Genomic DNA, 27,540 nt, shown 5'->3' with positions numbered 1-27,540 from the left:
GCACCACCACACCTGACTAATTTTTGTATTTTTAGTAGAGATGAGGTTTTGCCATGTTGGCCAGACTGGTCTCGAACTCCTGACCTCAGGTGATCCACTCCCCTTGGCCTCCCAAAATGCTGGGATTACAGGCATGAGCCACCACACCTGGCCTATGTGCATTGTTTTTAAAAACAAAAATGTTGTATGTGTTGCATGTAGGAATAAAAGCAGAAGGCTCCCAGGGGCATGTTAGGGTGTATCATCTCCTAAAGTTAAATATTCTGCAAGTTTACACAAGCAGTAACTTCATGAATTACCAAGTATTACTGAGAGTATTTATGTTCCAAATTCAAAGCCTTAATCAAACCAGAAAAAAACATATTCTGTTGGGTTTGAACAGGTGGTTTTCTTATTCATTGTATACTTAGAACCTTGGGACTTGAAGGTCAGAGAGTCAAGGGAACTGCCAAGGAGTTAGTTGCTAGATATTGGTTTTTTTTTTTTGAGCTGTATATATTTCCCCACTTGAAAAAACAAAAACACTACTACTTATATGGCATTAGTATGATAGGTGAGAGAGAATGTTGTTGGCCATGGTTACCACCTTAAATTGACATGGGAAAAGAGAATCAATATGAATGGAGGAAAAAAACAATAATTTCATTTAATCATACATTTTTATCATTAACCTGTTTTCTTTTGGCTTATTCTTCTGAGCTAGGGTAAGCAGGCTTGGTTTGTCTTTGTTGTTTTTGTGTCAGTGACCTCCAAATAGATGATCTTCCAGACGAAATGGTTGCCTGTTAGTACATCTGGTCTGTATTTGAAAGCTGCAAAAGGTGATTGCGTATCTCTTGAAATAAGGGGAATTGTGAAATAGTTTTCTCAACCTGCTGCATGGATTTTGACTATTCAGGTCGTGATCTCCGCAAGTTACTTAAACTAGAATTTCTCAACCAGTGTATTGTGTCAGGGTGCGTTACAGACGTGTTGAGATACTGGTCCCCTCACACCTCTGGCCATTCATGCAGAATATAGTTTGGATACAGCATCCAAACCAATGACCTCAGATCCAGAGCAGTCTTGATCATTTACCCCATTGTGCCATACAAATATTATTTTCTGTCTTGACTTTAAAAAAGACTGGGCGCAGTGGCTCACGCCTGTAATCCCAGCACTTTGGGAGGCCAAGGCGGGCGGATCACAAGGTCAGGAGTTCGAGACCATCCTGGCTAACATGGTGAAACTCTGTCTCTACTAAAATACAAAAAAAAAAAAAAAAAAAAAAAAAAGCCGGGTGTGGTGGCGCTTACCTGTAGTCTAGCTACTCAGGAGGCTGAGGCAGGGGAATCGCTTGAACCCAGGAGGCAGAGGTTGCAGTGAGCCGAGAGCGTGCCACTGCACTCCAGGCCTGGCGACAGAGCGAGACTCCGTCTCAAAAAAAAAAAAAAAGTTAAAAGTTAAAAAAAACTGGGAGCACTAATTTAGAAAGCTCAGTAATTGGATATCTTAACAGTTTTAAGATTCAAGGGGGTAAACAATCTGAAAATAATCTTGGCTTTAAGTTTTTAAAGCCATTTTAAGGTACCTCTCTGACCCCCAAGTAATTCTCTTTGGACACGTGATTCAAAGGATATGCTTTAAAATACAAGACTGTGAACGATTTAAGGTTGGACAGTAGTGAAGAAATTCAAGTTCTTATTTTCTAAGCAGTAATGTGAGGCAGAAATAAAGTTCCCTTTTGTAAAACTGTTATCTCTACCTGACTAACTCTGAATGCCACTGTATCTTTTCTGAGGCTGACATTTTGTTAATCATTCATCAAGCTTGGGTCTCATACTCTGAAGCCTAGGATACATTGTCTTCTTGTCTTCTTTCAGGAAAGACTGGCATATACTTAGTTTGAGCAGTTTAATTTTTTAACATTTATGTAAATCACCAAGTTAGCCTTCTTAGATGAGTTTCTGTTTGTCTAACTCAGGAATTATTAATTTTGTTGGAGTTTACAGATTTCCTGAGCCTGTAATAATTTTTTTCTTCAAAAAGAAAATGTGTGTGTACATGCTACTTTATATACATTTACCAGAGAGTTCATGGCCACTGATCTCATTGTTGAGCTGCATTTTCATTTCCAAAATTTGTGTAGTCTAAATAAGCGTTCCCCCATCTTATTATTTATTTATAAATTTATGTATTTAGTATAAACCAGGGATTGATTGCTCAAATGCCTTCAGGAGTTGAGCCAATAAGGTAAATGAAGAGTTGTTCAGGTTTACGCGTGGTATCTCCATTGGGTGTCTTTTAAAAGAGCCAGTTGTTGGACAGTCACAGCTTACCATATCCAGCTGGTTTTTGTCAGTGCAGGAATGAAGAATCATTGTTACCAGACAGACCTACCTGCCCTCCCTCCTCCTTTATTTCTTTTAAGAAATAGAAAGTTAATTTTTTTTTTTTAGTGTTGGTAGCTGTCACTTTGAAAAATATTAATTATGAAAAATTTTAATACATAATTCAACTTAATACCTTTTTTTTGTTTTTTGAGACGGAATTTCGCTCTTGTCGCCCAGGCTGGAGTGCAATGGCACGATCTCAGCTCACTGTAACCTCTGCCTCCCAGGTTCAAGTGATTCTCCTGTCTCAGGCTCCCAAGTAGCTGAGATTACAGGTGCCCACCACCACACCTGGCTAATTTTGTATTTTTAGTACAAATGGGATTTCACCATGTTGGCCAAGGCTGTCACAAACTCCTGACCTCAGGTGATCCACCTGCCTCAGCCTCCCAAACTGGTGGGGTTACAGGTGTGAGCCACTATGCCTGGCCCCTGATTTACTTTTTAAAAACAGTGTGAAGGCTGGGCACTGTGGCTCATGCTGTAGTCCCAACACTTTGGAAGGCTAAGATGGAATGATCACTTGAATCCAGGAGTTCGAGACCAGCCTGGGCAACATGGCAAAACCCTGTCTCTACTAAAAATGCAGAAAATTAACTGAGCGTGGTGGCTTACACCCATAGTCCCAGCTGTTTGGAAGGCTGAGGTAGGAGGATCACTTGAGCTCAGGAGTATGAGGCTGCAGTGAAGTAAACTATGATCATGCCACTTCATTCCAGCCTGGGTAACAGAGCAAGGTCCTGACTCTAAAAAAAAAAAAAAAGTGAAAAACTTGTACACATATGCACCTAGTGACATTATTTCATAGTAGCCAAAAAGTGGAGACAGTCCAAATATCTGTCAATCAGTGAATGGACAACCAAAATGTGATATATTTATACAATGAATTCAGCCATAAAAGGAAATGAACTACTGATACTTGGCAACAACATGGATAAACTTGTAGACATTTTGCTAAGTGAAAGAGGCCACATATTGCATGATTCCATTTATGTGAAATGTCCATAATAGGCAAATACATGAAGACAGAAAGCAGATTATTGGTTGCCAGAGGCTTGTAGGAAGAGGCTATTGGGAGTTAATCCTCTGAGGTACTGGGTTTCTTTTTGGGGCAATGAAGTGTTCTGGAATCAGATAGTGGTGATGGTTCCACAGCATTGTGAATATACGAAAACACACCATTTTAGGGTACTGATTGTACCCTAAAATGATGAGTTTTATGTTACATGGATTTTATCTCAATTTTTAAAAAGTAGTATGTGAGCCAAATAGGAGATACACACATAGAGTAGTCCTGTTCCCAGCCATCTGTGGGAAATATATTCTAAGATCCCCAGTGGATGCCTGAAACCACAGATAATACCAAACCTGATTATCATCAGTTAGAACACAGTTTTCTCTTGATGTCTTCCACCCACAAATTTAATGCCTTTCCCATTTTAACTAAGCATTTATCGCATACTGCGGTCATAACTTTTGCAGTTTGAGGTACAACAGCAAAACAAATGTAAATTTATTTTTCCCTCTTCACATTATCACTGATAGAAGATTTGTTCTTACCATAGATCTTAGCAATTTCCACATACTAATTTTTTTTTCCATATTAAGTCAAGAACTTTCACCTTTTTACTTAAAGGAAGCACTTTACAGCTTCACATTGGCATTTCCAGATTCTCAGCATCGCTACTCTTGCACTTTGGGGCATTTCTTAAGTAAAATAAGGGTAACTTGAAGACAAGCACTGCAATACTGCAACATTCAAGTAGTCAAGAAGGCTACCAAGTGACTAATGAGCAGGTGGCATATACAGCTGGACAAAGGGATGATTCACATCCAGGGCTGGATGGTACTAGATGGTGCAAGATTTCATCACATTACTCAGAACCATGTACAATTTAAAACATGGCTGGGTGCAATGGCCCATGCCTGTAATCCCAGCACTTTGGGAGGGTAAGGCGGGAGGATTGCTTGAGCCCAGGAGTTCAAGACTAGCCCGGGCAACATAGTGAGAAACCTTAATTACAAAAAAAAAAAAAAAAATAGCCAGGAGTGGTGGTGCATGCCCGTGGTCCCAGCTACAAGGGAGGCTGAGATGGGAGGTAGAGGCTGCTACAGTAAGCCACAGTTGCACCACTGCACTCCAGCTTGGGTGACTGAGTGAATCCTCATCTCTAAAAACAAACATGGAAAATAAAACTTATGAATTATTCATTTCTGGAATTTTCCATTTAATATTTTCAGACTGCAGTTAACTGCAGGTAACTGAAACCATGAGTATGGGGGTTGGCTGTGTTTGTGGTCACCAGTTTACAGTCCCTTGCTGTGAATCTAGACAAATGTTTTCCAATCACTACCTCTGACATTGGGAAGGTTACGCAGTTTTGCCTTCCGTAAAATGAGAAAGACATTACTTAGGTCATGGACTTGCTGGTTTAACAGTGATAAATCTGGCTGGGTATGGTGGCTCATGCCTATAATCCCAGCACCTTGGGAGGCCAAGGTAGGAGGATTGCTTGAGCTTAGGACTTCTAGACCAGCCTGGGTAACATAACAAGACCTCATCTCAGCAAAAAAAAAAAAAAAAAAAAAAAAAAAAAAAAAAAAAAGAAAAAGTTTAATTAGCAGGGGACAGTAGTGTATGCCTATGGTCCCAGCTACTAAGGAAGCTGAGGGAGGAGGATTGCTTGAGCCTGGGAGGTCAAGGCTGCAGTCACCCACCCTGGGTGACAAAGCAAGACCCTGTCACACACACAAAAATGATAAATCCCAAGAATCAGTGACTGACATAGGCATTCACATAAGATCTTCAGAATTGAAAGGCAACCAGTTTTTACTGCCCTTACTTCCAGCCTATTCTATTTTTGTCAGTTTTAGGACAACCTACCTTATTAGCTGTTGGTTATTGATCACCTGCAGAGATGATGGTTGTCTCCTGTGTAACCTACCACCATGGCAGTAAAGAAGGGAGTGGGAGAAGGGTGATAATCCTTATATTCTGCAGTTTTCTCACTTTAGTCAGGTAGGTTAAATAACATATCCAACATCAGATGTAGGTTGTAGTGGTTCTAGTGTACTTATTCTTTCTGCAACCTTATGATGTCTTTTAAATCCAAGATCCATTCAGTAACGGAGTACTGAACTGTTTTTGTAGCTCTATCAAGGCTTGTCAAGCAGTGTGCTCATCACATGGTAAATCATGCAGCCTGGAACCTCATAAAATCTCCAAGAAACATCATTCACCCATACTGACTAGTTTCACATCTCTTTGGTAAGTGATAGTAGGAAACCTTTTTCCCCTGATTTAAAAAGGATGGATGCAATAACATTTATAGGTAAGACTGAGGAGCATTTTAAAAATCAACCACAGGCCAGGCACAGTGGCTCATGCCTGTAACCCTAGCACTTTGGGAGGCTGAAGCGGTTGGATCACCTGAGGTCAGGAGTTTGAGACCAGCCTGGGCAATGTGGTGAAACACGGGGCATACACCAAGAGAAATAAATCAAAGTCTAAGTACCTGAATTCATAATCTGAGAAGAGAGGTGTATGTAAACAAAACACATTCAGTGTGACAATGTCAGAGACTATATGGGGTTGCTTTGGCCCTGTAGAAGAGGTACTTGGCCCGTTTTGGAGAAAGATGGGAATGCTTCATAGTGGATGTAAAGTTTGCTGATTCTTGAAGAGTGAGTAGGATTTCCCCTAGCAAGCACTATTGGAAGGCATAATCAATGTATAAAAGCACAGAGACCTGGAGAGGAGTGGGAAGCAAGTTCAGTCAGTTTAAACAAATGTTTTGAAAATGTTAATCTGTGCAGTACAAAGACATTAGGATAGAACAGGTTGAAACAATACTGATTGAATTTATTGGTTATGGGACTATTTATGGTTTTCATTTTTTGTGTCAGTTTTTGTTTTTTCTCCCTGAGAATCAGACTGGGATCTTGTATCAGTTTTGATAAATTATTTTTCTTCTGGGAATTTCAAGTTTGTGGGCACAAAGTTGTTCATGATATTGTTCTTGTCTTTTTACCATCTGTAGGATCTGTAGTGATGTATCATTTCCATTCTTGATATTGGACATTTACCCTAATTCATCCCTCACTCCCTCATTTCCATTCTTGATATTGGACATTTACCCTAATATTCATTCTCTGTCTCTCTCTCTCTCTTTCTCTCATTCTTTCTTTCTTTTTTTGAAACAGAGTCTCACTCTGTCGCCAGGCTGGAGTGCAGTGGCATGATCTCAGCTCACTGCAACGTCTGCCTCCCGGGTTCAAGCGATTCTCCTGCCTCACCCTTCTGAGTAGCTGGGACTACAGGCGTGTGGCACCACACCCAGATAATTTTTTATATTTTTAGTAGAGATGGGGTTTCACCATATTGGCCAGGCTGGTCTCCAGCTCCTGGCCTCATGATCCTCCTGCTTCAGCCTCCCAAAGTGCTGGGATTACAGGCATGAGCCACCACACCTGGCCCTTCTTTTTTTTCTTAAATCAAGCACACTTACATTTTGAATTTCTTCCCCCCCGCCCTGCAGAGGCAGGGTCTTTCTCTGTCGCCCTGGCTAGAGTGCAGTGACATGATCATAGCTCACTGTAGCCTCGAACTCCTGGGCTCAAGTGATCTTCCTGCCTTAGCCTCCTGAATAGCTGGGACTCAGCTAATTTTTTCCATTGTTTTTATTATTAAAAACAATTTTTTTGAGATGGAGTCTCACTGTGTTGCCTAGGCTGGTCTCAAACTCCTGGGCTCAAGCAATCTTCCCGCTTCAGCCTTCCAAAGTATTGGGATTACAGTCATGAGCCACCATGCCTGGCCTAATTTTTAAATTATTTTTGTAGAGATTGGGGGTTGCACTCTGTTGCCCAGGCTGATGTGAAACTCCTGGACTCAGACAATCCTCTGCCTCGGCCTTTCAAAGTGTTGGGATTACAGGCATGAGCCACGGGCTCAGCACGAGCCTTTTTAAAGACTCAACTGGTTTTGTGGATCCTCTTTGTTTCATATTTCTTTGGTTGCTGCTTTCCCCTTTTTTTTTCTTCTACTTTCTCTGGGCTTCTGTTTTCAAATTTATCGAGATATGTGTAAGTTCTTAATTTTTAGTTTGCTTTTCTAAGTTCAAGTTTATGAATTTTCATTTTTGAATCAGGGATTTGCTATGTCACCCAGGCTGGAGTGCAGTGGCATAATCACAGCTCACTGCAGCCTCCACCTGCTAGGCTCAAGTGTTCCTCCCACCTCAGACTCCTGAATAGTTGGACTACAGGTGCATGCCACCACACCTGGCTTTTTTTCTTTTTTTTTTTAATAGTTTTATTTTTAAATTAAAAAAATAGAGACAGGGTCTCACTGTGTTGCCTAGGCTGGTCTCCAAACTCCTGAGCTCAAGCAATCCTCCCACCTTGGCCTCAGCCTCCCAAAGTGTTGGGATTACAGGCATTAGCCACCGTGCACAGCCTAATTGTTTTTTTTTTTTTTTGAGATGGAGTCTCGCTCTGTCACCCAGGGTAGAGTGCCGTGGCGCGATCTCGGCTCACTGCAAGCTCCGCCTCCCGAGTTCACGCCATTCTCTTGCCTTAGCCTCCCGAGTAGCTGGGATTACAGGCGCCCGCCACCATGCCCAGCTAATTTTTGTATTTTTAGTAGAGAAGGGGTTTCACCGTGTTAGCCAGGGTGGTCTCGATCTTCTGACCTCGTGATCCGCCCGCCTGGGCCTCCCAAAGTGCTGGGATTACAGGCGTGAGCCACCACGCCCGGCCAATTTTTTTAATTTTTATTTTTGTAGAGGCGAGGTCTTGCCATGTTGCCCAGGCTGGTCTCAAACTCCTAGGTTCAAGTAATCCACTCACCTCAGCCTCCCAAAGTGCTGGGATTACAGGCATGAGCAACCACACCTGGCCTAAGTTTATACATTTCTAAGTCCTGCTTTAATTGTATCTCACGTTTTGAAATATCATATTTTTATGAACAAACTGTGTCGCCTATGTTTTATTTTGTTTAAAATTTATTGATTGATTGATTTTTAGGCACAGTCTCTGTCAGCCAGGTTGGAGTGCAGCACTGTGATCATAGCTCACTGAAGCCTCAAATTCCTAGGTTCACATGATCTCCTACTTCAGCCTTCTGAGTAGCTAGGACCACAGGTGCATGCACCATACTTAGCTAACTTTTAAATTTTTCTGTAGAGTTGGTAGTCTTGCTGTGTTGCCCAGGCTGGTCACGAACTCAGCCTCAAGCCATCTTTCCTCTTCAGTCTCCCAAAGTGCAGGGACCCCTGAGCTGTGCCCAGCTCTTAATTTCTAATTGATACATAATTGTACATATTTATGGGATATATTGTGATGTTTCAGTGCACGTGTACATCGTGTATATATACCCCATGTTTTAGATGTATCTCTTTTTTTTTTTTTTTTTTTTTGAGATGGAGTCTCTGTCACCCACGCTGGAGTGCTCACTGCAACCTCCACCTCCTAGGTTCAAGCGATTCTCCAGCCTCAGCCTCCTGAGTAGCTGGGATTATAGGCACCCACCACCACACCCAGCTAATTTTTGTGTTTTGTTGTTGTTGTTTTTAAGTAGAGATGAAGTTTCGCTGTGTTGGCCAGGCTGGTCTCAAACTCCTGACCTCAAGTGAGCCACCACACCTGGCCTAGAGGTGTCTCTTTTATTTATTTGTTTATTAATTTTTTTTTTTTTTTTTTGAGAAGGAGTCTCACTCCGTCTCCCAGGCTGGAATGCAATGGCGTTATCTTGCTACAACCTTCGCCTCTCTGTTTCAAGTGATTCCCCTGCCTCAGCCTCTAAGAGCAGCTGGGACTACAGGCACGCACCACCACACCCAGCTCTTTTTTGTATTTTTAGTAGAGACAGGTTTCACTGTATTCGGGTTTCACTGTATTGGCCAGGGTGGTTTTGAGCTCCTGACCTCAGGTGATCTGCCCACCTTGGCCTCCCAAAGTGTTGGGATTACAGGCATGAGCAGCTGCACCCGGCCTAGATGTATCTCTTTTAGACAGCATGTGATATAATTTTTTTCCTTTTTTTAAATTTTCTTTTTCAAATTAATACACAGTAAAATTGACTCCTTTTTGTGTATACTGTTCTATGAATTTTAATACATACATAGATTCAAGTAGCTACCATCACAACTGGGACATAGAACAGTTATATCACCTTCTGCATGTTACCCTTGGTAACATACCTAGCCTCCCACCCCTAATCTCTAGCAACCACTGTTCTGTTCTGAGTTACTACAGTTTTTTTTTGTTTGTTTATTTGTTTTTTTTTGAGATGGAGATCGTGCATTGGCGCGATCTCGGCTCACTGCAAGCTCCACCTCCCAGGTTCATGCCATTCTCCTGCCTCAGCCTCCCGAGTAGTTGGGACTACAGGCGCCCACCACCGCGACCGGCTAATTTTTTATATTTTTAGTAGAGACAGGGTTTCACCATGTTAGCCAGGATGGTCTCGATCTCCGGACCTTGTGATCTGTCTGCTTTGGCTTCCCAATGTGCTGGGATTACAGACGTGAGCCACCGCGCCCAGCCTTACTACAGTTTTATCTTTTCATGAATGTCATATAAATGAAATCAAACATTATGTAATATTTTGAGACTGGCTTATTTCATTCAGCATACTGCCTCTGAGATTCATCAAAGTTATTGTGTGTGTAAATGGTTAGTTCCTTTTTATTACTGAGTAGTATTCCATTTATGGATAGACTATAGTTATTTTTATCCATTCACTCCTTGAAGGACATTTTGGTTTTCATTCTTTGGTGATTATGAGTAGAGTTGCTGTGAACATAACATTACAGGCTTTTGTGGATATAAGTTTTCATTTTTCTAGGGTAAATAACTGTGAGTTGGATTGCTGGGTCATATGAAAAATGTACGTTTAACTTATTTATAAAGAAGTTGCCGAACTGTTTTCTAGAATGGCTATACAGTACTGTTTTGCATTCACACTAGCAATGTATGAGTTTCAGTTTTTCCTCATCTTCTCTAGCATCTCATCCTCTTTAGCATTTCAAGTTAAATATTGGCAGTATTTAACTTGTAATGTTAAAAATTTTAGATTTACAGAAGTCACAGATAGAATCTCCATATATGCTTCCCTCAGTATCTCCTAATGTTCACATCTTGCCATAACCGTGATATGTCATCAACACTAAGAAATTGGGCCAGTCATGGTGGCTCACACCTGTTATCCCAGTAACTCTGGAGGCCGTGGTGGGGAGGATTGCTTGAGGCCAGACGTTTGAGACCATCCTGGATCTCAGAAGTTAGGTGGGCATGGTGGCATGTGCCTGTAGTCCTAGCTACTTAGGAGGCTGAGGCAAGAGGATCACTTGAGCCCAGGAGTTTGAGGCTGCTGTGAACTGGGAGAGCTAGGATCACACCATTGCACTCCAGCCTGGGTGACAAAGTGAGACCCCATCTCTAAAAATAAATAAATAAATAAAATAATTAAGACATTAACATCGGTATAATACTATTAACTAAACTACAGGCTTTATTTGGATTTTACCAGTTGTATCCTTTTTCTGTTCAAGGAGCCAGTCCAGGATACCACGCTAATTTAGTCATTATGTCTCCTTAGTATCCTCCAGTCTGTGAAGCTTTTTAGTCTGTCTTTAATTTTCATTACTTGGAAACTTTTGAAGAAGACTGGTGATGTATTTTATAGAATGTCCTTCAATACAGGTTTAATGTTTTCTCAAGATTAAATTGTGGTTATGGATTTTTGAGAAGACTACCACAGAGGTGAAGTGCCCTTCTCATCACATTATATCAGGGGCATATGATGTCAAAGTGACTTAACACTAGTGATATTTCAGTAAAGTCTGCCAGGTTTTTCTACTGTAGAGTTGCTATTTCTCCCTTTCCAAGCCCATTGGATTTAGGAATACCCTTGTAATGAATAAGCATGGAAAGGGAGAAATTTAGGCTCTCTTTCCATGCTTACTTATTTCCTTTTCTAAAAGGAGGAAAATTGAGCTCCACCTGCTAGATTCCTTACATGCGCAGTTCACAATAGGGTTCCCCCAAGAGAATCTAATGCTGTTGCTGATGGGACAGGAGGCAGAGCTCAGGCAGTAATGCGAGTGACTCTCGATGCTCACCTCCTGCTGTGTAGCCTGGTTCCTAACAGGCCATGAACTGGTACAGGCCCATGGCCCGGGGATTGGGGACCCCGATATAAATGGAAGTATACAATATGTAGCCTTTTGTTTCTGGCTTCTTCACTTTAAGATTCACCATGTTGGTCAGGTGTAGCAGCTCACACCTGTGATCCTAGCACTTTGGGAGACTGAAGCCAAAGGATTGCTTGAGGCCAGACGTTTGAGACCAGCCCGGGCAACAAAGCGAGACCCTGTCTCTACCAAAAAAAGAAAAATGATTCATCCATTTTATTGCACAAATCAGTAATTTGTTCCTTTTTATTGCTAAGCATCCCATGGCAAACCATTTGTTTATTCATGTAACTGTTAGACACCTTGGTTGTTTCTATTTTTTTCACAATTATGAATAAAGCTGCCTTAAATGTTTATGTATAGGTTTTTGTGTAGATACGGGTTTCCGTTTCTCTTGAGTAAATACCTAGGAGTGGGAATGCTGGTTATATGGTTAAGTACATGTTTAACTCTATAAGAAACTGCCAAACTGTTTTCCAAAACCATTTTGCATTCCCACCAGGAACGAATTAGCTACTGTTACTCAGCATCCACACCAGCTTTTGGTATAGTCAGTTTTGTTTTCTGTTTTTTTTTAATTTTAGCCATTTTAATAAATCTGTAGTGGTAGTGGTATGATTTAATTTCATTTTCCCTGCTGTCTGGCAGTGTTGTGTATCTTTTCATATACTTATCTGTATATCTTCTTTTGTGGTGTGTATGTTCACGTCTTTTGCCCATTTTTAAATTGTTGCTTTCTTATTGAGTTTTTTATATGTTACAGATACAAGTTCTTTATTAAGATTTGTGATTTGCAAATACATTCTTCTCGTGTCTGGCTTATTTTCTTAATAGTGTCTTTCACAGAGCAGAAATATTTTAACGTTGATGAAGTTCAGTTTATCAGTTTTACAGCCCATGCCTTTAATGTCATATCTTCAAACTCTGCCTAACCCCTGGTTGCAAGAAGGTTTGATAATTTTACATTTATATCTTTTTTTTCCCCCCAGAGGTGGAGTCTTGCCTTGTCACCCAGCCTAGGATTATACAGTCATGAGCCACCGCATCTGACCCAAGTTTTACATTGATATCTATGATTCATTATGAATTTTTATATAAAGTGTGAGATTTAGATTGAAGTTTATGATTTTGCATATTGATCTCCAAGTCTTCCAAAACGATTTATAGAAAAAATTATTATGCCTGTAATCCCAGCACTTTGGGAAGCCAAGGTGAGTGGATCAGTTGAGCTCAGAAATTTGAGACCAGCCTGGGCAATATGGTGAAACCCCATCTCTACTGAAAATACAAAAATTAGCAGGGCATGGTGACGCACTCCTGTGGTCCTAGCTACTTGGGAGGCTGAGGCAGGAGAATCACTTGAACCCAGGAGGCAGAGGTTGCAGTGAGCTAAGATCACACCCCTGCACTCCAGCCTGGGCACCAGAGGCAGACCCTTTCTCGAAAAAAATACATATATACATATACATATATATATATTATATATATGTGTATGTATATATGTCCTTTCTCCATTGAACTGCCTTTGTACCTTTGTCAAAAATTAATTGGCCTTATTTGTGTGAGTGTATTTCTGTACTCTTTATTCTGTTCCCTTGATCTATGTTTTATCCTTTTGCCAATACACTGTTTTGACAACTATAGCTTTGTAATAAGTTTAAAATCAGATAGTATAATTCTTCCAGCTTTACTATTTTTCAGAATTGTTTGGATTATTCTGGTTCATTTGGATTTCTTTTTTTATCCAGTCTGATATGATAGTCTTTGTCTTTTACCTGGATAATTTATTCCACTTATATTTAATATAATTAATCATATTCCAATTCAACTTTTTTCCCCTATGTTTCTTATGTTCTAGATTTTTTTCTTCTCCCATCTTAACATTCTTTTGGATTCTTTTTATGATTTTACTTTTCCCTCTCTGGTTTGGAAATACTTGCTATTTTTATTCTGTAATTAGTTGTCATACATGTTGTGACTTGCAGCTATAACTTAGCAAAACCTGACATAATTTTATCTTCTTTTCATATAATAAAAGACCTTTAGAAAGAATACTTTGAAATCTCCTCAATACACTGTGTTTTTATTGTTATGTATTCTATGTTTTAAAGCTCCTCGGGGTATTGTTATTCTTTTGTATAATCAATGTTTGTTTGGAGCTGTCTGTAAATTTTCCTCTTTTTGGCTCTGTATTTTTTCTTTCAACTCAGACCTTCCAAAATGGTATTATTTTTCTTCTTTCTTTAGAGACATTTGCTTGATAACAGAATTTTAATTTGGCGGCTATTTATTTTTTTCAGCATACTGCAGGTATTAAACTAACTTGGCTTCATTGTTGGTTTTGAAAAATCAGCTGTTCTAATGTCGCTCTTTGAATATAATCTGCCTTTTTTTGTACTTGCTTTTTAGGTTTATCTTTGTCTTTAGTTTTTTGTTTTTGTTTGAGACAAGGTCTTGCTGTTTTGCCCAGGCTGGCCTCCAACTCCTGGGCACAAGCAATCCTCCTGCATCAGCCTCCCAAATAGCTGGGACTATAGGCCTGTGCCATTACACCCAACTCATCTTTGTTTTTTCCTGCTATTTTGTGATTATATGTTTGGTTTTGGATTTCTTTTTATTGATCTTGTTTGGAAATTGTTTGCTTCTGGAATTTGATGATGTCTAATTGCTTCTGGGATATTTTCAACTATCTTCAGTTACTGCCTTTATCCCATTCTCTTCTTTTCTGCTAGTACCAATTAAAAGTATATCAAACTGGCTGGGCACGGTGGCTCACGCCTATAATCACAGCACTTTGGGAGGCCAAGATGGGCGGGTCACTTGAGGTCAGAAGTTCAAGACCAGCCTGGCCAAAACATGGCAAAACCCCCTCACTACTAAAAATACAAAAATTAGCCAGGCATGATGGCATGCACCTGTAGTCCCAGCTACTCTGGAGGCTGAAGCAGGAGAATCACTTGAACCTGGGAGGCAGAGGTTGCAATGAACTGAGATCGTGCCACTGCACTCTAGCCTGGGCGGCAGAACGAGACTTTGTCTCAAAAAAAAAAAAAAAAAAACAAACAACAAAAAAAACGATTTCACTATATTTTTCCTCTTGTTTTTTGAGATCTGCTAGGGCATTGTATTTAAAAATAGATATTTGGCTGGGCGCGGTGGCTCACGCCTGTAATCCCAGCACTTTGGGAGGCCAAAGTGGGCGGATCACGAGATCAGGAGATTGGGACCGTCCTGGCTAACACGGTGACACCCTGTCTTTACTTAAAAAAAAAAAAAAAGATAAAAAAGAAAATTAGCTGGGCGTGGTGGCGGACTCTTGTAGCCCTAGCTACTCAGGAGGCTGAGGCAAGAGAATGGCGTGAACCCAGGAGGCAGAGCTTGCAGCGAGCTGAGATCAGGCCACTGTACTCCAGCCTGGGTGACAGAGCAAGACTCTGTCTCAAAAAAATAAAAAAATAAAAAATAATAAAAATAAAAATAGATATTTGTAGTAATCATTTGAGGCCCACAGTAAGGTATTTTTCTCCATGGAGAGCTTGCTTATATCAGGTATGCATGGGCATTAATCCAGAGACCGCCTTAAAACAAGCTTAAGATATGATATTCCCTCCAGTAGGGCTTTAATTCCTCCCTGGATCTTCCACTCCCCAGTGACTCTCACCATTAGGATGTATGCCTCTGAAGTCCCACCTTATGAAGAGGGCGTCTTGTGAGAGCCCTGGGCTTTGGTTTATGTGAGAACAAAATTCTAATTTTCAGGATCAACAGAGGCTTTCCAGGCTTCCTTGCTTGCCTATATCTCTGGGTTTGCATTTTCTATTCCCTTTTGGCTATAATTACTTCCGTGTCTTATTTAAAGTTGAGTGGGCCAGGCGTGGTGACACATGCCTGTAGCCTCAGTTACTTGGGAGGCTGAGGTGAGAGGATTACTTGAGCCCAGGAATTTGAAGTGGCAGTGAGCTATGATTGTGCCACTGCACTCCAGCTTGGGCGACAAGGAACTGATTAGTGTTGGAAGTAGAGCAAATAAAAAGAAAGAATTCCAAAGCTTGTGAATTAATGATATTGTTTGTTTTAAGCACAAAATGGTAATAGTCGAGTAAACTAATAGTCTCCAAATCAGATATAAAAAGGTTGCTGACCTGATGTGCAAGTGCTTTTTTACACCTGGTGCCACGTTGCGTGTGGCATCCAACGATGTGTTTCTTATAGAAGATAACAAAATGTGCCAGCCTTTGGTCATTTTAGGGTACAAAATTATAGGTCTTTAAAATTCTTAACTTGCTTTAAAGTGTTATGCTTTGCAATTTCTTGTTTTAATGTTTTCCATCTGAATAATTCCTGTGCATACTTTAAGCGTAGTTTTTTTTTTCTCTTACAGTTTTTCCCCATTTTAGGTACTCCATAAATATTTGTTGAATGAATGATGGGTTGGTGATGGTTTAAATACCCTTCAACGTCTGTACACCACCATGACTTAATTCTTTCAAGCACTGATCACTTGAGATTGTAATGGTCTGTTTTCTTTGTCTGAGGGCAGAGATACTTTCTCTTTATTCTCCAGGGCCGAGAGAAAGAATGCCTTTCTGGCAGTCAGGCACACATTTCCTGGTATATAGTAAACGTTCAATAAATGCTTGCTGTATGAGCATTCTGCTCGTGATTTGAAAGGAAGAAAGAAATTAAGGGTAAGTATGGACATTTGAAATAAGTAATTTAGGTAACATTAGCTACTTGTGCTTTTTTGTATTAAGTTGGCCTTCTAATCAGTGCCCCTTTTGTAAAGGGAAATGGGCAAGTTTGACTGAATTTTTCTCTTTGCTTCTATAGCAAGGTAGAAAAGTATACATATTTAAGCTCTCCCGCTTCTATAGCAAGGTAGAAAAGTATACATATTTAAGCTCTTCCTGAGTTCCACAAGTCTTGTTTATCTCTTACTAGTTTATGTTGCCTGATTGCTTGGAAAAAGAGTTCATTCTCTGCAGCAGTGCATAAAAGGTGTCTTCCTGTATAGCTGCTTTTCCTCTAAACAGGCAGTCCTAAACCATGCAGTCAGTGCAATCTAAGCACATTCCTCATTCTTTACTATAGAAATCTTTGTCCTGTCTGGATGATGATGAGATCTTGTTCATCTGCTATGGTTCATTTAGGGATGAGAAGGAGGTTTTTTTTTTCCTTTTAAGATGGAGACTAATAAACATTAGGGTTAAAAAGAACTAATTGTATTACAGTTCAAAATTTGACTTAAAGTTCTAGAATGATCTTTTGCATTTCTGGTACTAGGAAATTCATCAATAAAAATACATTAGCAGAAATGACTAAGCAAACTTGTTTGTATAGTTTTCTGGTATTGGACTGTTACTAAGCCTCTAGTTTTCTTTTTAGTTGCCAAATTGAAAAATAACAACTGAACATAAGAGATTAGAAGGAGGGGCTAGCTAAGGGCAAGAAGAGTTTTTATTGAAATTAATTCTGCTGTATTCAGTGTATATCAGTAAACTTAAGATTTTGGCAATGGACAATTTTTCCTTATGGTTTAATGGCATTTTCTTTTTATTTACTTATACTTTATTAAAGAATAGGTCATGCAGACCCATGCAGTTGGCTTTGATGTGGTCTAACTTCAGTCGGGAAAAATTCACTGACATGATACTTTTTTCATAGCTGATTAATTGGCTTCTGTTAGGCTAAACATTGAGCATACAAGACTTAGCCACGTCTTCAAAGTCATTCTGACGGCTTTAAGGTAGATGTGGTGGTCTGAAATGGTTAGCCACTAAAGTTATACCTCCTTTTATGCAATTACATGGGAACAGTAAGCACTAAGTAAGACAATTTAAAATGGAACTTAATAAGAAAGGCAGTGCATTTTCTGTTAGATTGCCTTAAGATATACTAGTATTATGAACAGTGGAGAGGAGATTTGATCTTCCAAATATCTGGGACTCAGGCACTTTTTCCATCTTCCAAATAAGCTGCTATAAAAATTGCTAAAATCAAGTTTCTTTAGTATTCTCTTAATTTGAATTATCGAGGGGAAAAAGACAAATCGTAGTTGTAGTCCTGTGATTTAATAGAAGCTGTAGTATTGGGAAAGAGAGAGGGAAGGGAACAATTACTCAAGAACCTTTGACTTGGTTTTCCAGTTCTCTTAGTTGTGTACCAGATAACCTGAAGTATTTAGGAACACTCTATACTTTGGATGCAACTTCATTTTCATTTCATTTTTAAAAAATAAACCAAGATTAATTTGATTACCAAATAGTGTTTACTGAACGTGTTACAAAATGCAAAGCCTTAGGCTAGGTACTGTAAATTAAAAAGGTAAATTAAACATGGTTCTTTGTAGAACTTAAGGTCCAATTGAGAAATTAAGATTTGAAGACTGGTGTGTGTGTATGAATGTGCAGTAGAAAGTGATTGTGTTCTGTAGGGGTGACAAGACTTGAACCTTGGAGGCCAACTCACTTTGAATCCCAACTGTAACTGTATTGGCTATTCTTGGTCAAGCTGCTGAACTTAGGCTGTTCTTATTTGTAGATAAGTGAAACTGATGCTTCCCTCGTAGAGTTGTTGGAAGAATTAGATACTTAAAGCTGAGAAACTCTTTTTAGCTCCAGACTTGTAATATCTAACTGCCTATTCAGAATCTTCGTTTGAATGATTCAAAACCATTTTAACCTTAAGTCCAAAACCTGTCTTGTGCACTCTTATCTCCATGAATGGCACCAACAGTCTGTCAAGCAAGAAATCCAAGAGTCACCTCCCACTTCATACAGCATTTTCCAGTTCACTCAGAGCTATTGATTTTACACCATAAATTTTGTTTCTCATATTAGTCCACTGATCTCCACTGCCACCACCTTAGGTCATCGTTTCTCTAACATGTGCTACTGTAACCGCCTTCTCCCTAAGTCCTGTCCTACACTCAGCCAGAGTAAAAATTTTAAAAACAATATGTATGGGTCACTTTCTGCTTAAAACTTTTCAGTGAATTTCTATTACTCTTAGTCCATAGGTAAAATCTTTAATGGCATACTTGTCTCACCCCGGTTCTGCCTTGCTCACTTATATTCCTAAGGCCTAGGATAGTACTTTTTCATAGTAGTTGGTTATATATTTAAGGGATGGACAAAATAAGGAATGTAGGGAAGAATCAAACCAAAAATTGAGAAATGTAGGCTGTGTGTTTTCTTCTTGTTAGCCTACATGTGAATATATATATGCATTTGCAGAGGTATAAGTGAAATACTATTTCTAAATAAGATGTTTATCTTGGTTGGGCATGGTGGCTCACACCTGTAATCTCAGCACTTTGGGAGGCTGAGGCTGGTGGATTACTTGAGTCCAGGAGTTTGAGACCAGCCTGGGCATCATGACGAAACCTCGTCTCTACAAAAAATACAAATATTAGCTGGGCCTGATGGCGTACAGCTATAGTCCCAACTACTCGGGAGGCTGAGGTGGGAGGATTGCTCAAGCCCAGGAGGTGAGGTGGGGGTTTCAGTGAGCCGAGATTGCGCCACTGCACTCCAGCCTGGGTGACAGAGCAAGACCCTGTCTCCTGTCTCAAAAAAATAATAATGATAATATTTATCTTTGACCTCTCTTTTCTGTCTTTTCACATCCCCTCTTGTTTTTGTTTTTTGTTTGTTTGTTTTTGCGACAGGATCTTGCTCTGTCACCCAGATTGGAGTGCAGTGGCGAGATCATGGCTCACTGCAACCTTGACCTCCCAGGCTCAAGTGATCCTCCCACCTCAGCCTACCAAGTATCTGGGACCACAGTTGTACTCCACTACACCCAGCTCATTTTTATGTTACTTGTAGAGAGGAGGTCTCGCTATGTTGCCCAGGGTGGTCTCAAACTCCTGGGCTCAAGTGATCCTGCCAGACTGCTGGGATTATAGGTATGAGCCACCACACTGGGCTTCACATCCCCTTTTTATCACCATCCCTTAACCCCTAATCCCTTAGTACCCTTTTATCTATCTGAGGTTACAGAGTCACAGTTGAAGAACCCTCTGTTTTATTTTCCCATATAATTAATGAAGGCCAGCCATTTGAAATTCATGTGAATACCTTTCTTACTATAAGCAGATTATTTGGTATGCATGACAGTAAGGTGAAGCACCTCTTTGGGGGTACTGCAAAAACAGTTAGCTTGTTGTCTTCCCAGTGGAGAATCAGATCTGCTAGTTCATAAATTAGGTCCCAGTTGATGAGCCCAAAGCTTCAAGGGTCATTCAGACAAGTACTGGAGAACCTCAAGAGTTTCATTAGTAATTAGTCTTTTCCCACTCCTCACAGAGGATGCCAGGGCCTTGAAACAGCAGAAGAAGACTGGGTGATAAGAATGTACATGACTAGTAATAGGAGTTGGCTATTCTCCATATGTCAGATGGTTTCCACGGAGAAATGAGGACTCATTTTGTAATGTCATGTATACTTGGGAGTTAGCCCTCAGTGGCCGAGAGTTAACCATGGCTACTATAATTTTTGTATTTTAAAGAATGAAGATTCCAGCCTGTAAAGATAGGTTTCTGCTTATTAGCTTTCACTAAGGAGCTAGGGGATAGTAATTACTTAATACAAATTTACATGCATTTGGTGTTTCTCAGCCCTTTCTGGAAGATCATTTCACTTCATCTTCCCTTCAGTCTGCAAGCACAGTTAGACAGGTTTTATAAGTGATGAACCAAAGCTGGGAAAAGCCCAACAGAGAGATCACTTTTAAGCATAGGAAAAGGGCTTTGAGATCCACAGATGAAGGCTGTCTTACACGTATAAAATGTTAACCAGAAGAGTAAAGTGGCTGTAAAAGTTATGTAGAGAAAGATACTGTTTCCTGTCAGGGGAGAGGCTGAGAGTTTAAAAGTTTAGTATATTAAAAGTAATAAATTTCTGGGGACAATATTTCTGTTGGGTTCATGCTGTTGTTTATACTATTTTGGCCATATTCACACCCACACCTTTATCTACTGTTTTCCTAGTGTCTTTCATTGCTGTCAATGCAGGCATAGCAGTCACAGAAAGTCACCAATCCTACAACATAGATGACTTTATTTCTTTGGGAAGAAGAAAAATTATAAGAAAACATCTGGTTTTTGCATGTTTGATGTGTTTGTGTGGGTGTATGTTTACACTTTTAACTGATACTAAGTGAAGATAGATTAGTGTCACCCAGGTTTTATAAAATCAAAGAAATAGAAATAATTTTAAAGACTTTTGGTACTTGAATGACTTTGTTGTTTTCTGGTCATTTAGTACATTTATGGGACCTCAGAAGGTTTGAGTTAAACAGAGGCAAGTTACAGGAATTTTTTGGGTGGGAGAGTTCGTAAGTCAGCATGTGAATCTTGATCTCATGTATTTGGAGTGGAGTATCATTAATTGTGTTTGTCACGGTTAAGGAATACAGAATTAATCTCCATCCCAGTCTTGCTATTCTTCTGAAAGCCTTTAGCTGCTGACACCATGGGCATAAGGAGGTATCTCTTCTGGCTTCCCTTTGGGTGTGGTAGCTAAGTTATAGCTTAAATACAGCCTTGGAAAGATGAGCGGTTTGTAAGCAACAAAAAAATAGTGTAGTTAACAAATGCATCATCAACAAACAAAACAACCCAATCAAAAAGTGGACAACAGCTTTGAATAGACATTTCTCCAGAGCAAATATACAAATGGCCAATAAGCATGTAAAAAGATGCTCAACATTATTAATCATTAGGGAAATGCAAATTAAAATCACAGTCATTGAGATATAACTTCATACTCATTAGGAGGGCTGTTAATGAAAAAAAAGAAGAAGAAGAAGAAAAGAAAACCAGAAAATAGGTCAGGCACAGTCTATTTTGAGAGTACTTTGGGAGGCTGAGGTGGGAGGATCCCTGGAGGCCAGGAGCTCAAGACCAGCCTGGGTATAAGCAAGACCCCTGTCTCTATGCAAGACCCCTGTCTCTAAAAACAAGCAAAAAACAGAAAATAACAAATGTTAGTAAGAATGTAGAGAAGTTGTAGCCTTTGCACTGTTCGTGGGAGTGTAAAATGATACAGTGCTGTATAGGAGTGAGCCACCGTGCCTAGCTTGTTGAAACAATATGCTGGTTCTTCAAAAAAAATTAAACATAGAATTACTACATGGTTCAGCAATTCTGCTTCTGGATATATACCTAAAAGATTTGAAAGCAAGGTCTCAAACAGATATTTGTACACCTATGTCCATAGCAGCATTATTTACAATAGCTGAGCTGTGGAAGCAACTCAAATGTCCATCAGCAGATAAATGGATAAGCAAAATGTGGTATGTGTGTATGTATGTATGTGTGTGTATATATATATATATATATATATATGCACTTATATATATATACATACACACACAGTGCTATATCATTCACCCTTTAAAAGGATTGGAATTCTAACACATGCTACAACATGGATCAACCTTGAAGACATTATGCTAAATTAAATAAACGAAACAAAAGACAAATATTGTCTGATTCCACTTATATGAGGTTCCTAGAATAGCCAACTCAGACAGAAAATAGAATAGTGGTTGCAAAGAGTTAGGGGGAGGGAAAATTAAGTGTTTAGTGGATACGTAGTCTTAATTTGGGATGGCAAAAATTTATAGAAATGGGTGATCTGGTGATTATTGCACAAGAATGTGAATATACTTAATGCAGCTGAACTTTATGTTTAAATGTGGATAAAATGGTAGTTTTTATTTTTTTTAGATGGGGTCTCTCTCCTGTCACCCACGCTGGAGTGCAGTGATGCAATCACAGCTCACTGTAGCCTTGACTTCCTGGGCTCTGGTGATTCTCCTCCCTCAGCCTCCCAAGTACTTGGGACTACAGGCACACACCACCACACCTGGCTAATTTTTTGTAGTTTCAGTAGAGATGGGGTTTTGCCATGTTGCCCAGACTGGTTGTGAACTCCTGGGTTCAAGCGAACCACCCTCTTAAGCCTCCCAAAGTGAGCCACTGTGCCTGGCCGTAAAGTTTATGTTATGTATATTTTACCACAATTTTAAAAAGTGTTTCAACAAGCTGGGCGTGGTGGATCACTCCTATAATCACAGCACTTTGGGAGGCTGTGTTGGGAGCATCACTTGAACCCAGGAGTTTGAGACTAGCCTGGGCAACATAGGGAGACCCCCATCTTTACAAAAAAAAATTTTTTTTTTAATTAGCCAGGTGTGGTAGCCCATACCTGTGGTCCCAACTACTTGGGAGGCAGAGGTGGGAGGATTGCTTGAGACTGGGAGGTCAAGGCTGCAGTGAGCTGTGATCAGACCACCGTACTCTAGCCTGGCCTACAGAGGGAGACCTTGTTTCAAACAAATGATTTCAACAAAAAGTAAATAAAAATAGTACAAAGGGCATCTCTATTCCCTTTACGCACGTTTACCAATTGTAATATTTTACCCAACTTGTTTTATCATTTGTGAGTGTGCAGTCATGTGTGCTCTATATATACACATGTAAACGTGTGGGCACATTTTTTTTCTGAATCATTTTAGGGTAGATTATATGCATCGTGGCTGTTCTAATTACTTCAGGAAAATTTCTTAACAATAAACGTATTCTTGGGCTGGGCGAGGTGGCTCACGCCTGTAATCCTAGCACTTTGGGAGGCCGAGGAGGGCAGATCACCTGAGGTCGGGAGTTTGAGACCAGCCTGACCAACATGGAGAAACCCCATCTCTACTAAAAATACAAAATTAGCCAGGTGTGGTGGTGCATGCCTGTAATCCCAGCTACTCAGGAGGCTGAGGCAGGAGAATCACATGAACCCGGGAAGCGGCAGAGGTTGTGGTGAGCCGAGATCGTGCCATTGCACTCCAGCCTGAGCGACAAGAGTGAAACTCCATCTCAAAAAAAAAAAAAAAAAAAAAAGAAGAATAGGTATATTCTCTTAACTATTGTGATTATGTACCAACCTCACAAATTTACATTGATACAATAATTTAATATCCTCTGAATTCCAGTTCTGTCAATATTGTTTTTTATAGCATCTCCACCTCCTGCAGTATGGGCTACAGTCTAGAATAGAGTATTGCATTTATGCAATGTCTCTTTAGCCTCCATTTGTCTTTTATGCTATGGACATGTTTTAGGAGTTTAGTACCCCTTCCTCCATTTTAAATAGACACTTCCTCTTTTTCTGAATGTTTCCTGGTAATTGAATTGGAGTTATGGCTGGGTGCGGTGGCTTACATCTGTGATCTCAGCACTTTGGGAGGCTGAAGTGGGAGGATCGCTTGAGCCTAGGAGTTTGAGACCAGTCTGGGCAACATGGTGAAACACCATCTCTACCGAAAATACAAAAAATTAGCTGACGGTGGTGGCGCGTGCCTGTAGTCTCAGCTACCTGGGAGGCTGAGGTGAAAGAATCACCGGAGTCCAGGAAGTTGAGGCTTCAGTGAGCCATGATCACACCACTGCACTCCAGCCTGGGCAGTAGAATAAGACCCTGTCTTAAAATACATACGTGCATACACACATACAAATTGAAGTTATGCTGTCTCATCCAGGAAACGGCGTAAGTGTTGTATCCTTCTCACATTATCACATCTGGAGACTCAATACAATTTCATCTAAATGCATAATGAGGGGAATCAGCAAATGTTGTAGGAGATAGGGAAGACATCATTGGAAAGGAATCTGATTTGATAGCATATTTCTAACATCTTACTTACTTTCCCCAGTGTCAAATTTCACATTAGCTCAGCTAATCTGTATTACTGTTTTATACCAGTTTTTAAGCTCCTGTATTAAATATAAAAAGAATATTACTGATTTCTGTTTTTAAATTTAATGAAACCAAGTGTGTCTTTCAAATGGTGATGAAGGGTCTACTGATTATTACCATAAGGTTCCCCCAAAAGATTTGGATTGGTATAAGATGACATGGAGCTTTGATGTATGAGAACAAGCCTTTATTCTCTTCCTGGTTTCATCAAATATGAGTCAGACTGACAAGTTGTACTCTCAGCTTTGCTGCCATTCTAGAACCTTTTAGCACCGCTACTTAAGTTACAGAAAGCTGCTGAAAGGAAAATATTTTTCTTGCCAGTACCTTTTGTAGAATATGTAACTAGTGGTAATGCTGATGTATCTATCCTCAATGCCATTTTTCCCTTCCAGGCTATCTTACAAAAATCATTCAAATTTTGCATGCAGAGGTAAAAGGATACTTGGCAAAATATGATTAAAGCAATTATCAGTTTACTATATTTTTTGGGATTTTTCTTCTCATGTTATAGGAAGCACCGGTTGACACAGTTGAGCTATATTTACTGGCTGTAGGTAGGAGAGCCAGAGGTATATTTCAGGCCATTATTATTTGTAAGATTATTTCCTTCCCATATACCTTCTGTAAATGATTCCTTGGACTTTGTGCATTTTGTTTCTGCAGTTTGAAGAAAACAGGTCTGAAACAAGGTCTTACCCCCAGCTGCTTCTGAACACAGTGACTGCCAGATCTCCAAACATCAAGTCCAGCTTTGTCCGCCAACCTGTCTGACATGTCGGGACCCGTGCCAAGCAGGGCCAGAGTTTACACAGATGTTAATACACACAGACCTCGAGAATACTGGGATTACGAGTCACATGTGGTGGAATGGGGGTAATTGTTTTTGTTGACTTCATTATACTCACTCAAAGGGCTGAATCTTGCGGATCTGTTGAGTAGGTTTTGTCAGAAAACCTCCATGACTCTGTATGTGTATACCTCAGGATCAAAGCCCAATTTGTGTTTTCTTCTTTTGAGCTGAAAATTTGGTTTTGCAGTGAAGAAGCAGAGTTGTTTTGGCAAGTGAACAATTTTAATGGGCTTACCATTTAAAAATCATTTTAGTTTCTTATCCTTTTCTCTGATGTATATGCAGTTATGCACCACATAACAACGTTTGAATTAATGACAGACTACATGTAGGACAGTGGTTCCATAAGATTATAAGAGAGCTGAAAAATTTCTGTGGCCTAGTGATGTCATTGTAACATCAACAGTGAATTCATTACCTTTTCTATGTTTAGATACACAAATACCGTTGTGTTACAATTGCCTAAAGTATTTATTACGGTACACATTTGTGTCCTAGGAGCCATAGGCTATACCCTAGGTATGTAGTATGCCATACCATGTAGGTTTGTGTAAACATTCTGACGTTTAACACATTTCTCAGACTGTCATTAAATAACGCATGATAGTATTCTGTATGGGCACCTGGCAACAAAAAGTTACCTATCAGCTTGCTTATCAAGCCAAGGGCATTGCAGATCAGTGAGAATTGATACTTGAGAGACTTTGAAAACACCAAACTCTTACATAAAGTATTTTTGAGGTAGGGAATGTTGTTTCGTGTTAATACAGGAGGGTGAAACAGTTCTCCAAAAAGGTAACTTCTTTCTAATCAGAAACAATTAAATTCTTAAACATTTGCCCTTATCCTGAGACTAGGCATGTCTTAGCATGGAATTCAGCCCAAATTCTATCTTGAACACTTGTAGTCTGCCTGAACAGCTGTGTTTGCCCTCCTAATTCTCTGTGCAGACTCATTTGGATGTTTGCATTTCCTGTCCCAATGTGGTAGACATTTAATTGGTCAGATCATACTTTTGTGATAAAAGCATTTTGACATTCAAGTGCAAAAGCAATTTGAAAACTAAAGCTACAGCTCCTGTATGCTGTATTTTATATCTGACTGCATGTGATTTCCATAACCTGTAAGTGGTTAGTGGATGGCTTCCCTAAATTGTCATAGGGTGTATTTTTAATCTTGAGTATGCCATGAATTTGTGTGTGTGTGTGTGTGGAAACGAGTCTTGCTGTGTTGCCCTGGCTGCAGTGCAGTGGTGTGATCTCGGCTCACTGCAACTTCCGCCTCCTGGGTTCACGCGATTCTCCCACCTCAGCCTCTCGAGTAGCTGGGATTACAGGCACCTTCCACCCCACCCGGCTAATCTGAGTATGCCATGATTCTTAACAGTAAATACATTGCTTCTGAATACAGGGGCACTGTGTGCTGTAAAGACACCATTAAGTGCCAGTGTGGTTTAGTACCAATAAATGTTGTTAGTACTGATAATCTAACGATTCTCCTCTTATGTCACAGGCTTTGGACTCTAGGTAACACTGTGTTTACTATAGGAATTTCAGCTGCTATCTTCAAATTGAGTGCTTTGCACTTGGTTCTGCTTAAATGGCACTAAAGAGCCCTTTTGGGCTTTTGGCATGGTTCTGTTTGCTTGCTGGCATTTGGTTTGTATGCCCTTCCATAGGGAGAGAACTCAGCCAGAAGTAGGAGCATTCTTCCCCTAGACCTGCCATGATTATTATGTTGTCCATTGTTTTTAGTACCTTTTGTCTTTTCATTCACTTTCTTTTTAGCAACTTGAGGAAAATGAATGGTTGAGATGGTTGATTTGGTTCATATTGGATACTTAGTAGGTCCAGCAGGAGTAGATAGAATTTAGGCCTTAATGGAACTGTGTTTGTCATTCTTCAGAGCAAAGCGCTCTCTACATTGGAAGCAGGCAGGGGCAGGAGGAAAATGTTGGCATTTCCCTTATTCTACCTCTGTTTATTACCTCTGATGTTGCTTATTGGTCACAGAATATGGGTATAAGTAGAGGAGGGGACCGCTGATTATAGTTTACAATCTATAGTGTGCTTTGTACTACACATGGACTATCCCCAGAGCTTGCCCTGGAGGGCAAATAGATTAAGCCTATACATTTGAAAGCCATTTACCTTCAAAGAGGCCTGTTAAAAATCAGCTGCTGCCAAAGTGTGGCTAGATTGAAACAGTCTTGCAAAATGTTTTTAGTTCCTGCTAAGTGCCAACACTGGACCAAGCACTAAGGGACAAGAATATATAAAAATTATTCTCGGGCCGGGCACGGCGGGTCATGCCTGTAATCCCAGCACTTTGGGAGGTCGAGGCGGGTGGATCACAAGGTC

At 40.0% G+C, this 27,540-nt stretch overlaps 1 protein-coding gene across 1 annotated transcript in view; it reads left to right on the top strand.

The window, feature by feature from the left end:
* The window catches only part of CSNK2A1 (casein kinase 2 alpha 1), a 63,476-nt gene that overhangs the window by 10,459 nt on the left and 25,477 nt on the right, over positions 1 to 27,540 (top strand). Inside the window, exon 2 of the mRNA XM_003273460.4 lies at positions 24,994 to 25,203. Coding sequence (XP_003273508.1) covers positions 25,103 to 25,203 — 101 coding nt within the window. The 5' untranslated portion in view covers positions 24,994 to 25,102. The remainder of the gene's footprint in view (positions 1 to 24,993; positions 25,204 to 27,540) is intronic.

Source organism: Nomascus leucogenys, chromosome 13, assembly GCF_006542625.1.
Source record: "Nomascus leucogenys isolate Asia chromosome 13, Asia_NLE_v1, whole genome shotgun sequence".
NCBI classification, from domain to species: domain Eukaryota; kingdom Metazoa; phylum Chordata; class Mammalia; order Primates; family Hylobatidae; genus Nomascus; species Nomascus leucogenys.
The sequence above is the reverse complement of the archived record's forward strand: the minus strand, read 5'-3'. Positions and strand labels throughout refer to the sequence as shown.